At 54.5% G+C, this 16,633-nt stretch overlaps 1 protein-coding gene across 1 annotated transcript in view; it reads right to left on the bottom strand.

The window, feature by feature from the left end:
• Positions 1–228: 228 nt before the first annotated feature.
• The window catches only part of Snd1 (staphylococcal nuclease and tudor domain containing 1), a 395,467-nt gene continuing 379,062 nt past the window's right edge, over positions 229–16,633 (bottom strand). The window contains exons 17-24 of the mRNA XM_051175794.1: positions 14,152–14,340; positions 8,230–8,371; positions 5,233–5,356; positions 4,370–4,439; positions 3,529–3,642; positions 1,929–2,132; positions 932–976; positions 229–818 (exon numbers count right to left, since the gene is read on the bottom strand). Of these exons, the coding sequence (XP_051031751.1) occupies positions 753–818; positions 932–976; positions 1,929–2,132; positions 3,529–3,642; positions 4,370–4,439; positions 5,233–5,356; positions 8,230–8,371; positions 14,152–14,340 (954 nt within the window). The 3' untranslated portion in view covers positions 229–752. The remainder of the gene's footprint in view (positions 819–931; positions 977–1,928; positions 2,133–3,528; positions 3,643–4,369; positions 4,440–5,232; positions 5,357–8,229; positions 8,372–14,151; positions 14,341–16,633) is intronic.

The raw sequence follows: 16,633 nt of genomic DNA, 5'->3' as shown, positions 1-16,633 counted from the left end.
ACTTCCTTTGGGGGTGTTGCTGGGCTCATGATGTGGATGAACCCGAGGGACACTCTAGCACTGTAGATCATGCCACTGTGAAGTAAGTCCTGGAGATAGTCACATGCGGCGAGTCTTAGATGTCTGCAGTACTCACCAGGCCTCAGGGTTGCCTACAACTCTGTCACCAGGCTTCCTCTTGACTGGGGCCAAGAATCCAACCTTCTGGTACTACTATGACAGTAAGGGTTGCTTTGCAGACAGCAGGTTCTATTTTATTGGGTCTCAGAAGCTTTAAATACAGAACAGGCTGGTGAGGGGGCAGATGTGGACACACCGACATTTTAGAAGTCACATAATCAACACTTGGACAGTTTGGGAAGAAGGGTGGCCTGGGGTAGAGGTGGGTGCCAGCTGATTGCTGCCTCAGGTGTCACGATTATCCCCTTCGCTAAGACAAAGTCTTTCATGGTTCTTTCCTGATTTGAAGACAGTTTAAAAAAAAAAAAAAAATCCCACAAATCCCCAAATAAAAATACAAAATCATCCGGGAGAGACTGTGGACGGCAGTGCCACTATGATGGTCTGCCCCCGCAAGCCTGGGCTCCTTGCCCACAGCTCCAATGCTACCCGCCACACAGGAGGCTTCTGTACACTGAAGCAAAGCTGGACCCAATCTATGCTCCCCCAACCAGGTCTGACATTGAAAACCGCCTCCTGGCAGAGGGAAAGGGTCTGGCATCAGCGGTGCTGGGGGCCAGGCACAGTTCTCCTTAGCGGCTGTAGCCAAACTCATCGGCATCATCAGCTCGGAAGTCTCCGTAGCGCCACAGGTTCAGCTGTGAGAGAGAGGGAAAAGAACGTGACTCTTCAGGGATCTGTGGCCCAATGGAAGCCACAGGGATACACCCTGTAAACTCAGCGCCTCCAGGAGCCCCAGGCAAGAACTCACCCTGGCACTCTTGGCTGACTCCTGGGCATTCAGATATTCTGTGATCTGAGGGACACAAGAAGATGGCAAGTGGTCAAGATGGAGGTGCTCTTAACGAGCAGCTAGGAGCAGCCAAACATGCTGCTACAGATGCGTAGGTCAGCGGAGTCCAGTGCTCAGAGCAAACCGCGGGCTGTACAGTGACATTGCTGCCTGGGACTGCTCAACCAGGCATGGCCACCTGGCTATTCATTGCATGTCTCTGACATCCAATGACCCCCACTGAAAACTACCATTCCACCCCCGGTCCTCTGCACTGGACTTTCCGTTTTCCTCTTTCCACCACATTGTATTTCATTTAACTGTGTTCACGTTCCTTGTCTCGTGCTGGAATGTAAGTTTCACAAAGCAGGGGTAGAGTTGGTCATTACAGATGGTGGGAAAAAGAGAGTGCTTATAGTCATAATGTGGCCAAAGCAATCTCCAGGCATCAGAGCAGTTACCAGTAGCTTCATGTGAGGACATTAAGATAGCCAATGCCTCTGACCCACAAACCACGGTAACAGCGTGTGGACCTGTGGGCTGGGGGAGCTTTGGGACAGAGTCTTTTGGAACCTTCGTGGCTACCACATGGCTATGGGTGGTCCTGGGTAACAGGACCTGGAGACTGTTGTTGGAGAAAAGGACTTGGAGAGAGACAGGTCCTGACCCTCTCCACCACCACTGGCAGACCGCCCTAGCACATGCAGAGGGAAACTTTCTGCTCTAGTTTGCAGCTGCATTCTCAGCCAAACCCGCAGCCAATTAATCTGTGCTTTAATTAGATTTTTTTTTTAAAACCCCAACAAACCCAAATCCATTATCTTTCCCCAGCAGGACCAGGAGGCTGGTGGACTCCCTGCTTCCGCACTGGCTCTGGGTACAGTCCCCCGTCTCTCTTCTGTGACGCTGCCTGTGGCGCAGGGTACAGGCTAAGGGCCCACTGCCCGGATGGGGAGCCCCTCTGCAGATCACGTACCACTTTCTGGAACTGTTTCTCCTTGCGCACCTCCACCATGACGAGTCCCTCCTTCACTAGGCCCAGCCCCACGTCGCCTTTGGAGTCCGCAAATTGCAGAGTGACATGGGGGCAGCTGGCGCTCAGGTGCTCCACATTGAGCAGGCACTGAGTGTTCTGAATGTCCCGCACCACGCTGTCCACAGCATCTGTGCGAGCATCCTCCTGGACAGGGATATAGCCGTGTTAGTGAGGGGTATGGACGGAGGCCAAACAAGAGCTACCTGGGCCTCAGGGCCTGGACCTCCAGCACAGTCTGTGACTCTCCCCTTAGGAATCTGTGAGTGACAAAAAGGCTCTGGACATGAAGGACCCCTTTTTGTACCCCAACCAACTGCACATAAACCATTCGTACCTCCCAACTTTTGCCCCCCTACCCACCTGCCTGATGTCTCTGAGGAAAAGTGGCTTTTTTTCTGCCCCAAATTTACCCAATGACTGTAGCTCTGGCCCCTCTAAACTTCTAGTCTTGCTCCAGGATGCTGACACCATCCTATCTGTTGTCTTTACGATACTAGCATCCTGGGTTCTAGCCACACATCTCCCCACCCTCACAGATGCTTCCCCAACTCAATCTGTGGCACGTGTCCACCACATCTTTTGTGGTCTGTTCCCGCTTTGGCACGTTTGGTGAAAAGGCAGGAAGTTAATGGTGAGGACTCCTACCTCTCCGCTCCCATCTAGTACCCTGCCCCTGGCGGCAACACTACCCATGCTGCTTGCTCTGAGTACCAGGTACCGCCTCGAAGTTGAAGCCTTAGCCTATTTGCTGGAGCTCCCTTGGGGAGTGGATGCTGCTGACTGGTTCTCTTCTGGAAATCAGGGCCACTACAATTGTGAGCACAGATCCTACCGCCCTCCTTCACCTTGCCTGAAGCTCCCAAGTCTCTCTCCTTCCTGCCATAGTTTTGACATTACTCTGCACCATCTCTAGGTCTAATCTTTATTCCACACTGGACCCCGTGTAGCACTGTGGAGATCCTCCAAGCTCAAACTGTTCCTCCTTGACCTTGACCAACAGCCATCCACGCTCCAGGAATTCAGTGGCATCGTAGCTTCCTCTGCCTTGTCCCATCTCTCTGATGTGTTTCTGGTGTGGCTGCTCTTCTCTGTAGCCTAGACTGTGAGGACCATCTCCAACCATTCCTTCCAGTCCTAACCCCCATTCACACAGCTGTCAGAAACACCTGACCATGTCACACTTTGGTTCACGACGCTGTCCCTTCCCTCACTGCCTAAGATACAGGGCATAAGCTCTTGCCAGGGCAGATAGGACCATTGCCCACTACTCTCTAGGAGTGAGTTGTGGAGTCTTTACACCAGTGCACCTAACTCACCAGACCCGGCCACTGCTGAAGATCTAACACATCTGCTATCATGCCTTCTTGTCTGTGCTATCTTCCCTCAATTTCCAGGGTCAGGGCTAACCACTCCCGACTCCCGAGTCCCATCAATAACAGCGGACAACGTAACACATTCCCATCATCTCCTGCCAGGCTGTGAGAGCGACAGCAATGGCTATGCCAGTCCCCTCCGGAAGGAGGGTGACGTCTGTACTCACATCTTGGGGCACCTGGATGAAGGCGAAGGCATACTCTGTGGCTTGAGCTGGCAACACACGAGTGCTGAAGGCAGGAGGTAGGGTACCCAGGCGGGAAGATGGCAGGATCTCTCTCTGTCGAGGAAGCACCAGCACAACGCCATCACACACCCAGTGGTGCCCCTTGCTTCGAGGATAACCCCCTTTACCAGGGGACTTCACTCCGGCCTCCCCCACTCGTTCGACTCAGTTTCATTTTGCTAGTCTCCTAGGCTTCTTTAGCTGGTAAAACCAACCGCTGGCGGGAAGTTATCCCATGCCCGCTCACTCTGGGCCTGGCACTGGCTTACTTGGAGGCTTCCGTTAGCGAAGATAATCCTGGAGATACTGGGCTTGCCCTGCCATCCCTCCCTCCTTCCAGTGCCCTTCTCCCTGCCACATGGCTCCCAGGCTAGTACTCCGTAGGGTCGCCTGTTCACGACAGTGCTAGGCGCACCTCTGGTTCTGGCCCAGGTAGCTGAAGTCACTCTAGCCTGGCAATGCCTCTTTACTATGTGCTCTCAGGTAACGAAAGCATGGCCGCAGGCCAGGACTCTCTGACAGCTGATCCTCCTATCTTATCTTTGAGGGATGAAAGGACAGTAGATGGCCACTGCCACACTTCAAGAGTGTCAGGTTCCCCAAGCGCTACCAGTGTGTGAACATTTACCTGTTCTTCCTAGGAGTTCAGGGGGCCTGGCCTGTGTATGTCCCACGAGCACGCAGGGCTTTTGAGAGGTGAGACGGGCTTGACCGAGGGGACCTACCCTGTGCCTGACGGTCCCTGCCTTGTCTGCCTTTCACCCCGGGCCCCAGTACTCACATTGCCGTAGTCAATGTAGAAGACGTGGACTTTGGCAGGGGACTCCACTTTCTCTACCCGGGCACGGTACCTGCAAGGGCATCGTGGTCAGAGTCCACAGGGTAGCTAGGAACCCGATCTTCCCGGGGACACTGCATTTCCTGCCCAGGGTCTCTGGGTGCCACAGAGGACAGTTTTCAGACTAAGGAGGCCGAGCCTCAGGGAGCTCAGGGCAGCGTCTATAGGATGCTGGGAGCAGAAGGGGAGCATGTGGAGCAGATTAATGTGTCCTTGGGGCATAAAGCAACAAGAGTAATGACTAGATTGATGTCTGCTGTTTAAGCCCAGCACACTAAACAGCAGCTGTAATTAGCCGGCTGATCTGTCTGGGCGGCTGCCGCAGGATCATGTCCAAGTCACTTCGTCACCCTGAGAAGGCCATGGGCTCTACCCTTGGTAGATCATACACGAGTGACCTCTTCCGGCCTGGAAGTGTATCTGAGGCAGCTGAGGTGCAAGGTTGGCTGGTTGGTCAGGGCTCACTGTGAACAAACCTCCACTGACTCCTGTCACCATTCTTCCTTGAGGGGTGAGGGCTGGGTTGGAGGGCATCAGCCAACAAACAGCCTTACTATCCTGGTGTCCCCAGGAAAGGGAGAGTGGCACCACAATCTCTGGAGGCTGGCTGGGTGACAGCACCCCCTCTCCCTGACAGAGGGGGCGATGCCCTGGAGATCTGGTAGAGGCCGTCACCAACAACCCAAGAGAGAGCAGATGCTGGTGAATGCCTGCCATGGAGCAGCGGCTTTGCAGGCCTGTGCCCCAGGACACTTCAACATCCTGCTTAAGCCCCATTGCCCTGCTGGTTCAGGCGGCTGGCTCACCATTCTCCATCTACAAATTTGGCAATGCAGAACTCTCCCCGGCGGGGGGCGTAGGAGCCCTCGACAGGGGGGTGGCTGGAGATGTCACTGCGCATGTTCTCCATCAGCTTTTCCAGCTGGGTGCCTGTAGGGAAAAGAGGGCCCTGAGACTTAGGAGCCTCATTCCTGGGCGAACCCAGGGGCTACGTATGGTGTGAGGGTGGAGGGTACCCAGCACTGCTAACCTCAGCCCATGCAGGGCAGCCCTTTGTGGCTCCCACTCAAGCAGTTTCATGCCAGCCACACACAAAAGTGCGACTTTTGCACTGGTGACTTCTTTGTATCTTGGGCCTTGCAGGCACACACTTTCCCAATATACTGGCCAGGGCACAGGAGCTTTGGGGAATGCGCCTGGGCCTTCTAAACTCTTTTTCAAGTACTGGGGAGGGAATTCAGGGCCTGTGCATCCTAGGGAAGCGTCACATCACGGAGGTACATTTCTTGTGGCTAGGTCCTGACTGAGGAAGTGGGAAAGAAAATGGACACTGAGCAAGGCTGAGCGGCTTCTATAATAAGGGCTGGCAGGCATCTCATGATTAGCAGGAACCATTCTGCCCATGTTTCTTGCGGGCAAAAGGATGGATCCCTTATAACCACAGATGGGAAAGGACCCCAGAATCAGAGCCTTGAAAGATGGGGGAGGAACTGCGTGGGACACAGAGGCTCTACCTATTCAAACAGACGTTGAAGAATACTTCCAATGCTGCCAGGCTGGGCTCCCCTTTGTAGCCCTTCTCAGCAGGGGCAGCGCCCCACTTTCCTGCCCAATCTCCCTTGCTGCTTACCTACAGCTCCTTGACCAGTTCTGGCAGTACCTGAGGTCTCGTGTTCCTTCTCGGGCTCCTTCCTGCAGTGCCTTCCCTGCCCTGGCTTTGCGGGACACCAGTCCCCTGTGACCTAACCTTTTATGGTCCTTCTGACCCAGATTCTACCTCAGCCTCACAGCCTCTTTGCTCTCTTCCACCCCGTGGGGGGTGGGGGTGAGGGTGGAGCTGGAGATGTGGAGTCTAAGTGTGGCACCACCAGCCTTGTAAGTTCCCGGTCTGTGTTTATGTTTCTGCCATTGCACTATGAGCTCACTTGTTTACTTGCACGGGCCTGGTAGGATTCCCAGTGCGCGCAGGGTGCTTACCAACCCAACCATACTGAAATGACCTCTGCACAGGCCCACGCGTCCTCTTCTTGGGCTGCTGTGCACAGGGCCCTGACACACTCATTCAGTTGGTGCAGCCTCTGGGCTCCTCCAGAGGGTTCCTTGTTCACAGACTGGGAAGCAGCCTTTACATTGCCAGGGGCTCCCAAGCTCGGTCTACTTGTAGTTTACTGGATTTCTGGGCTCCAAGGCAACAGAAAGAAACAGGCTCCCGCTTCCTGCCAGCAGCCACAGCCTCCTGGAGGTCCCGATACAGGGTCTGATTGGTCACTTGCAGCTAATGTTTTTATCAGACCCTTTGTGAAGATGAGTTTTATAATAAAAAGGGGTGAGTGAGGGTGTGCCTCGAGTCCAAACAGTTCAGGCAGGAGGCTACAGACCCTGGGGTTATTTTCCTGGATTTAACAGAACCACAGCAGTATCCTCTCTGGTACTCACCACTAGAAGCCAGTGACAATATTCTAGGAATGTGACCTTTCCCTACTTCTGCCTTGGGCACCATTCTCTCCAACCATCCTGGCTCTCTAGAGCAGCCAGAGACAACCTGGTAAGAGTCCCCATGAGGGGGTTACACAGGAAACTTTACAAGCTCCGCCTCTAAACACAGTGGGGCCGGTTAAGGCCATCCTTCCTAGCGGAGCTCAGGTGAATCTTGTCCCTGGGCAGGGGCTATCGGGATAGAGTCCCCCCCCCCCCCCCCGGCACCATTCCAGCTGCTCCTCTGCTCACTCACGGACCAATTTCTACCCTGGGAGGTTAAGACCCCTTTCCTATCACACTTTCCCAGTCCCGAGGCTGGCTGCTTTCTGGGTTCACTGCCAAGGCAATTGCTGAGCCACCTTCTCCTGGGAGTGTGGCTGCCCTCAGGAGAAGTGAATCCCCAAGACTTTATCATTGCTCCACTTTTTGTCTTCCCAAGCAGAGGCAGCCCAGGATGAGGAACGGGGCAGTGTCCCTTAGTGAAATGACACAGCCACAAAGCTTCTGCCTGGGAAATGTCATTAGAGGGGAAGTGGCTGAGACCGGCTGTTGGCAACTTGGAGTAGGTCTGGGTTAGGGTGCAGGAAGTCAGGCAAAAACCTTACCCTGCCTAGGGCTGCCCATATCTGCCCACCCCTCTGCCAGGATTTGACTCCTTGGACCCAAAGGTGGCTCTAAGAGCTTGTCCCGTTGCTCCCAACAATCCCCTACCACCTGGCCCAGCATGAAGAGGAGGGAGGTCAGGGGAAGTAAGAGTGGTGGATGCCGCTGCTACCCTGTGTCCTTTAGCAACCCAGGTCTCTGTGTATGGGACCCTAGCCACCGGGGGTGGGGGGGTGGGGGGTGGGGGCGGGGCGTGGGCAGTCTGAGGATCAGACAGAGGAGAAGGTCTTTCACAGAGACTTCTAGGGGACAGCTTCTCCTAGAGCCTGCTTGTTGCTACGGATACTGTAGGAGAAGCTTCCACAGAGAGAGGGGGACAGATTCCCACCCTCTGGTCCTCCCTAAGAAGCAGGGATCCCTGACCACATCAGATAATCTACTCCATGACTCCTGACACATTCTGGCAACAAATCCTCATGGCCAGTCTGGGCGTCAAAGCATTACCTAAGAGTCTCTGAGAACCACTCAGACGACTCTGTAATGTCACCTGTCCTCAGAGGACCTGCTTTGGCTGGCCACATCCCCCCACTCTAGGGGGTGAGATGGACACTAGGCAGTAGCAGTTTAAAGTTCCTTGGGAGAGTCTGGAACTCGGGGGCCCGCACCCTGGGGTGGTCCGGACCATGTTGCGGTCTGCACGGCAGCAGCACGTGGGCACTTACCAGTCTCCACGTCCTGCACGTAAAAGTGCAGGTCATCTGTGATCTCGGTCACAAACACGGGCTTGTAGCTGGCAGAGCGCTCCTTCTCCTCCAGCACAGGCAGTGCCTCCTCCACAGGCTGCTCCTCATAGTGGGCCCAGATCTGCAGATGTGGGAGTGAGGACAGGGTGGCTGAGGAGGACGTCACATCACCGAGGGCACCAACTGGGGGCTTTGGTAAAAAGGGGTCACCCTCGGTTAAGTGTTTGGGGGGGGTCACTGCAGGGCTGATTCTGAGCAGGAGGAGCGGAGTCTCTGAAGTTCTGGTGAAGAGGGTCTGATTCGGGTAGAAATCAGAAGCAGCTGGAAGCTTATTAAAAACAGGCCCCAGGACCTCACCCCAGGCTTGTTAAGTTAGAATCTAAAAAGTTAGGGCAGAGTCAAACCAAAAGCAAACCAATTTTCAGATGATGCCATGCACAGAAGCGTGTGAGGCTCTGAGCTGCCTGCTCAGTCCCTCCAGCTTCAGACTGCCATCCTTTCCCATAGTGCTCTGCAAGGCCAACTCTGCAGGTCACTCCTGTGGCCTCCTGTCCCTGTCCCCGAGGCACTCCAGGCTGCAGCTGGGAGAGGGGGACTTGTTTCTGCTCTGGGCCACTCACCTCCAGCAGGTTGCTCTGACCTCAGCTCAGAGGCTTGGCCACCCCTCTCCACCCTTCCTTCTTCCCTTCCCCAAGCCCCTTGCAGGAGCCTCGGCAGCTCAGAAGCTGATTCGACGTGGCAGTGCGTCAAGTCCAATCCTGCGGCCAGGAGATTAGCCAAGTAGTGAGGCCTGTCAGGGCAGAGCAGGGAGGTGGCTCCCCGGCTGAGCAGTAGGAAGTGGATGAGGAGTCAGGGGACAGGACCACACATGGCACCCACCATGTGTATGTACAGAGGAAAAGGAATGGTTCAAGGGTTAGCCAGAAACCTGCATGCTTACTAGTGCCCCCCCCCACTTCTAAACATTCTCCAAGTGTCAATGCATTTGAGCCTCACGACAACTTTTTGAATGGGTATAATGTTATTCATCTTTTGCAAATGGGAAAACCGAGGCACACAAGTTTGCAGTCCGAAGTACGTCCTTGGTGCTGGTTGGGTGGGTGCTCTGGGGGCAACAGGCAGCGCAGGGCTAAGGGGAAGCTTAGTAGGCCTAGCTTGTGTTTGCCTTTAACAAGCCATCTCCAGGGCTACCTCCTCTGAGTAAACGTTAACACACAGTCACTGATATTCTCAGCCAATGAGCAGCGTCTGGGGTGGCCCCTGGGAGGAGCTGAAGGGCAGGCATGCTGCAGTTATGGAACCTCCTTGGGCCATCCTCAAGCCTACACTTGTGCCTTTCATGTGGCCTGTGTGTGTCTTTCTATCCAAAGGAGAAGCAAGCAACGTGGGCTCTCTGAGTTTAGGGGGTAAACCGTTGGAGTGGCTGAGACCCTTTCCCACCATACCATACAGAGAAGTGCTTCCCACAGTAGCACTTGTGGAGCTGTACTCTGGCTGGCCGCCAGCTGCCAACATCTGCCTCCATCACTACTTCTACTACTGTTCTCCCATCGCCCAGAGACTCAAGACACAGGCCAGCCCTAACCCTGGCTGGCTAGGAGAAGCAGGCAGTGGAATGTTAACGCCCAGCGCTGTCTCCCCTAAGGATTCCCAGGCCGGTGTACTTCTAGCTAGTCAAGTTCCCTATGGGAGGACTTTGGGAGGGGGGGGGGGATAGTCAAATAAGGCTTGGGGCTCTTTTCCTAGGCTTTTCTGTCTGCAAGGTGTCTACTCAGCCAGTCATTTTTATCGACTGGGCTCCTGGGCCCTCTAGAGCCCTTGGAACCCTGCAGATCAATAGGACTCATACTGTCTCTAAGACAAGCCTGTCATCGCTGCCTTTAAACAGGCTGGAGGCCCCGCCAGCCACCTTCCTGACCCAGCAGTCTTCCCGGCCTGCCAGCACCCACGCCTCTCACCCTCCGTCTCTCAGCACCCTGGCTTTCAGTTGTCTGCAGCAACTCTTTCCTCCCCTCCCCTGCTTGGCCTACTCTTCTCTAGCTGCCTCCTTTCCTAGCTTTCAGCTTTGCTGACAGAGAGCATCCCTGGCTCTGGGAGCCATTCAGAGACCCCCCTCCTACCCTACCCTGCTTCCTGGGCTGTGGCTGTTGGGGAGGGTGCTCCTCAGTTGTGCTGATGAATCTGGAGCAGACTGACAGGGTGAGAGCAGAAGCTGCTAATGAGTCCTCAAGTGAAAGCGCCTCGCCTCGGGCGACAGCATTGGGCCCCCTCCCCAGGGAGAGGGGGTGGAGCGCTGCTCATCACAGGCTCAGGTGGGCGGCAAGCTGAGGTCACCAATGATGCAAACCGGAGGCTGAGAGATGCCCCCTGCCCCAGGATGGACACCTGGCTGGAGGACCAGGGAGGACACGCTGCCTCCTGGGCTGAGAAGACAGCGAAAGCAAGCTGTCTACCCATGGGATGGCAGGCACCAGAGGCTGTGAAGAAGCATCCCAGGGTGGAAGATGTAGCTGTTCCTCAGGACAGGAACCTTGATTCTGCAGTGAAGCCATGAGGGTCCCTTGTCTCTCTTAGGGGAGAGGAGGCAGCACAGCCAGCCCTTGGGACTCGGCAGCCAGTGAGCCTAGGCAAGTCGGTAAATGCCAAGTCTATTTTGGGGCGATGGAGCCTGTCTGCGGGGAGGGGTGTGGTCATCACCCTTAGAACATTAGACAACCTCTGTGGTCTAATAATGCCCTTGTATGGCGCTATCTCAGGAGGAAAGACAGACACACTGGCAAGGCATGGCCCCTGGGCACAGGTGCTACTTGCCCACAACATCTCTGCTGTGCTCTTGTTTGGGGGAATCTTACGAGGATGCTCCTCTTCCTGGACCCATGGGAAGTTGACTAGGAACATTCAACGACCTTTTCTAGAAGGAGCAGTAACTGTGTACATAGCTACTCAGAGCTAGGGCTTCCTTCACTCCCAGGCTCTTGACAGAAGGAGAAGCTGGGAAGAGACCCCAATGGCCAAGATGCTATCCAGGGAAATGTGAGTCTGGATTCAGCAGCAGGGCCTAGGCACACCAGGGGCCCGGTAGAGTTAATCTCCCCTGATCTTGGGCCATGTCTGAGTGTATTAATGTGGAGATGTCTTCCTGAGCTGATGGTGGTGCTTTCTTCTTCACAGCTAGGGTCACGGTGGACCTGTCTTGGGGCAAGGCACTGCTGTGACCCTTCACAGCGTTGGCTATGGTAGCCTCTTCCCTCCTCTGTTCTTGTTCCAGGCTGTTCTGCAAAGCAAGTTTCTGATCTTCTCAGGTTCCTTGTACATCTGCGGCTTTTTCGGGTCCCCCCATTGCTGGAGTTACCATTAGGAAAGGAGCCTATCATACTGGGCATAGGAATAGGTCAGAATGGGTCAGGAGCAGGGGCTGTCTCTTCTAGGTTTCTGAACCCTTCCTTGGTCCTTTCTCATCTTTGTGTTTCTTCCCAGGAAACCCCAGACCCTCTCCCTGCCAGGGAAGAAACGTGTACAGGGAATCCACTGGCTGGACACTCTCTCTCTCTCTCTCTCATCTAAATCCTATTTAATGTCCCTGCTCACTAGGCTCTAAGGGTGTGACTGGCATGGAGCCAGGGTGGCAGAGGCCTTCAACGCACAGCAGGGAGGTCAAGCTCAATAAAAACTAATCAATGGTCAATCCAGCCCTGTTCAAAGTCCTGCTGGGGGGGGGGGAGATAGAAAGAGGGGGGAAAGGGAGTGGATGGAGGGAGGGAAAGAGGGAAAGAGAATGTGTGTGGGGGTATCTGCCACCAGTGACTCCCTCCTTGTTCCTGTCCAGAACCCCTAAGTGCAGAGGAAGGGGAGGGTCTTATGGGACACAGGGAGGCAGCTGAGTTCTCCAGCCAGAGTGAGCTTCTGATCCTAGTCTGTACTCCACGCTCTTGAAGAGGCAGCTTCTAGGCTTCAGGACCATCAGGCCCCTCCAGACAGATGCACTCACTAATGCATACATGCACAGTCACACTGTCCAAACGGTTCTGCACGCACCTGGTCTCACATAGTCTCTCAGCATTCCCTTTCCTGGGTTAGCCTGTATGTATAAACATTTGCACACTGTAAAGGAGCCACAACCCTTTATTTCTCAGTGGCAGAAGCAGCCCTCGGGAGGTCACGAGTGGGCAATGTCGGGGACACCTGCCATACCCAGGTTCCAAACTCCTTCATCAGCTGCCAACTCTGAGAGTCACTAGAAGGTTCTGTAGACAAGGCTCTGCCCCAGAACCAGCACCCCCCCAGGGAGGTGGAAAGCCAGGCTGGTCCCTCTGGTTCATAAGTGGACTGGGATTTGCAGGAGAGGGACCCACGGGGAAGGTGGCCCAGTGCAGAGAGTTGTGTGCTGCATTTTAATTGGAGTGGGATGAAAATGTGCAGCTCATGTAAGTAATTAATCACTGGTAATTACTCCTTAGCATCATCAAGTGGCACCAACAGAATGACAACTTGGGTTCTTTCAGATGAGTCTACTGTGCCATAAATAAGGACGCCTCTTGCTATACAAGGCAAGGAATCTGGCCAGCCCTCTCAGGCCAGGTACCAGGTCCCTGTCCTTACCCAAGTCCCTCTTGGGCCTCCAATGTGAGTGGACAGACCCGGGGAGGCAGCTTTAGGCCCCGGTGAGTTTCCGTGAGCTGAGTGGCAGACCATTGTGCCCTAGGCATAGACGCCGCCCTTAGTTTGCAGCCTTGGCCCTCGCTGCTGCCAATCTGGCCCTCTATGCAGGTAATCTGGGACAGTCCAGCCTTGTAACAGGAGACCCACTGTGCCTCAGACAGATGACACAGGGGTGGCAGTCTTAAATTCAGCTGTCGTAAAGAGTGTGACTCTCCTTTCCTGTGGAAGCCAAGGCTGCCGGGTTCCTCCACCGCCCTCAGGAGATGGGGTGAAAGCGAGCAGGGACTGCAGCAAGGAAGAAGGGAACTTCCTTTGGTGCCCCGAAGCTTCTCTAGACCACAGACAGCCTCTTATGCCAAGCCTGGGTTTCTGGGACACTTCCTCCTGGAGTCTGTCCATCCCTGTTCTTCTGCCACCAAAGTGAGTGACACCTGTCCTAATTCCCAGAGGAGGACTAAAGACAGAGATGCCTAGGTCCAGTACTGAAAGAGGAAGGAGGTCCCGAGCCAGGAAGTAGCTGCTTTGGCCTGAGGAAGAATACGGTGTGTTTAGGGCCACAAAGCCCCCAACTCCTATCGGCAGGTGTTTTGGCTTTGGAAAGTGGATTTCAAGCCAGATGGCTGCCCTATGGGGAAGGAAACATTTATTCTTGGAACAATTTATAGTTTAGCATGGCTGTCCCAGGAAACCCTCTTCAAGCACAGAGGAGCCCTGACAGATTGGTGGCTGGCTGATTTATCCCGTTATTAGACAGGCTATAAGTCAATGGAGACAGGCTAGTGTGGGAGGGGGTTAGCCCAACTCCCATCCCTAAGCCATGGAGTTCCTTAATAGTCAGTCAATTTCTTTCCAAAAGCTGCTTTGGACCACCCCCCTTGCCTCCTCAGTGCAGAGTGATAGGCTGTAAATCTGCTGTTCTAAGGGCTTCCATGCATCTCCCTGCAGAGCAGCAGGAAGGAAATTCAGAGGTGGGCTGCCCAGTCCCTTGGTGGGTACTGGCGGAGAGAAGGGCAGGGTGACCTCAGGGTCTTCCCCGGTGGTACCCGGCTCATTTCCTGTGCTGCTCAAAGGTCAACTACAGTGTCCTGCTGTAGATCTGGGACTCTTCCAGGCTGGGAGCCCTGGCTCACTGCAGGTCTGTAGCAGGCTTATGACCAAAGGGGCTTAAGCTGGCACCTTGTCCTTGGCCCTTTGGCATGTGGGAAGGAATAGGTAAGGAAAAGCACACGCTATACTTGGTACCTTCTCCTTCCTCTGCTTGGCGGCCTCCTCAGCAGATAGGAGGGGCTTGTAGTAGGTGCTGCGCTCGGCAGTGAAGTGGACCTTGGAAAGCGCTTGTTCCACCAGCAAGACGGACAGGTTAGCCCCATCCATGTGCAGCCAGCCGATGAAGTTGCCAGCTTTATCCATGCTCTCCACCTCCACCTCCACCTGGGGACAAAAGACACGCGTGCGTCAGCTGGTGGGCACAGCTCTGCATGTGCGAGGGTTGAGAGTCAGCAAGGCTCTCAAGCCCGTCACGTCCACATTCATTCTACGTAGCGGAGCGGGTAGAAGCAGGAGCTCCGAGTGAATGTATTCTTGTCGCGGGCACAGTGTGGTCAAGGACCCCAAGCCTCAGTCCTGTAGAAGTGGCTCAGAGGGTTGACAGAGTCTTCCTCCAGTGTGAATGTGAATGCAGACAGAGTGCACGAACTCTCCACCGTAGCTTTCTCCACCACTCATGTTTACAGCCTGAGGACGGCGCCTACAGGGGGGATTAGCTAACCTGCCTCCTTGTGCAGCTGTGTAAAAATCCTGCCTTCTTGTTTATCTCTATGTAATAACCCTGCCTCCTATTCAACTGTATATAATTATACACATTATGCTTTGGCTTCTCCATCAGAGAGCCGGGTCACCCGATCCCAGCTTTTCTGTGCCGTGCGTCTGTCTTTTCTTCATGTCCTCCCTGGCCCACTTGGGTCGATCCCCGCAGCTGTGTGGAGTAGCATTCTAGTCTCATGGCCCAGCTTTCTTTCCTCCGCTCCGTTTGGCAGGCAGCTCCTGGGGGTGCACTGGACTCACCTTGCCTGAAGGAGCCCCTCCTCCCCCCCCCGCTTAGTTGTGCATGTGTGTGCAGGAGGGAGATGAGAAGACTGGACATGGTATACCCTCCCGCTCCTCATCCACCATAGCTCTTGTGGGGGAAAACAGGCAGGCTCAGAAGTAAGATAATCCTCGGGGAAAGGGAGACTGAATTCTTCCAGGAAGAACTGCAAGGATTAATGTTTAATGGAGGTAAGTAAAGAGGCTTCCAGAAAGTGAGGGAGAAGAGAGAGAGAGGACAGGTACGTTTGGAGGGTGTGGGTGGAGATGCATTAGCGTACTGGGCAGTTTGGGGAGGAGGGCAACTCCGGAGGTCACCCTTCAAAAGGGAAAGTAGATAGGTTGGGTTATTGCCACAGCCTAGATACTGTGCCAGAGTCTGAAGGATTTTAGGACCTTTTCCTGGAGGGTTCCGTCCCCAAGACCCCACAGCTGGCACAGACTCTGTTCCTCCAAGTGGGTAGCTCAGGGCAGTGTCCTTTGGGGAGGGCGACCTGACCCTACCTCTCAAAAGCAATGGCCCATGATAACTTCCTTCCTTGAGTCTTTCTCGACCCCCCCCCCATTCTTCCTCGGCTAGAGGGGCCCATAAAAGCCTTTGCTGCTCAATGTAAAACTTGTATTAATTTAAATGGCTTCAAGCTCGATTAAGCAATAAAATGAATGTCTAAATACCCGGGAATTCTCAAAGCCCGGGCTGGTGTCAGCGGCAGAGGGCTAGAAGGATTGAGAGGAGGTGGGGAAATGTCCGGTGACAAAAGCAGAACGAGGCGGCTGGGCGGGGAGGGACAGAGATAAAGGTAAAGGGAAGGGCCAGGACAGCAGGGCCCAGACTTCTTCCTAGTTCTCCATCACTATGTTGCTCCGAGGACCCAATCCTAATGAGTGGAAACGCCAGTTTACATTGTGGCGTGGCAACGAAGGGGATGCGCGGGGTTCACTAGGGTCTGAAGAAGACAATACTGTGCAGCTTGCGCCTGGCCTCACTGTCGACTTTGCAGGGAAACCGAGGCAAGGGAAGGGAAGTGGAGTTAGATGGGGCGGAGCCGGCGAAACGCAGGCGGTATGACTTGTCTTTTTGTACTGCTGCATCGGGCCCAGTGCGCCGCAGCCACAGCTTGTCTCAGGAGCCCAGGAGCCTCAGGAGTACTGCCCTCCCCCCCTTTCTGCTTGAGGTAATGCCAGCCCCTCCACCATCTAGACAGGGCCCTGTAGCTCTTCAGCAGAGCTACAGCAGCGGGAAGAATCTGCGCTTAGTGCCTGGTAGGTGCTAAAAAGGTTTCTCCTTGCTCCCAAGTGTACCAATTAGCTTGCGAAGGAGAGCGAGGAGTGGTGCTTAAGAGTTGATCCACCTGATCCACCTCTCAATAGCCCAGGGCGCTGCAAACTTGAGTGTCCTGCAGGGAGAGGATGGTGAGCGGAAGGGACCATCAGGTCTGCGGTAACAAGATAAAAAACCATGATGGGCATGATGTCACTGTGGAAGATCACCTTTCCTTTGTCTTAATTTGCCAAGTTTTACCAAATAGGCGAAGGCCAAGAAGCAGCAGTAGGTCCCAGAGGAATGGGGGGGGGGGGTGGTAGTGGTAGTGGGAAAAACAGATGGGCTGGCTGCCTTGTGTTTGGAAGCTCAGGGGAC

The sequence above is a fragment of the Phodopus roborovskii genome, unplaced genomic scaffold, assembly GCF_943737965.1.
Source record: "Phodopus roborovskii unplaced genomic scaffold, PHOROB, whole genome shotgun sequence".
Classification (NCBI taxonomy): domain Eukaryota; kingdom Metazoa; phylum Chordata; class Mammalia; order Rodentia; family Cricetidae; genus Phodopus; species Phodopus roborovskii.
The sequence above is the reverse complement of the archived record's forward strand: the minus strand, read 5'-3'. Positions and strand labels throughout refer to the sequence as shown.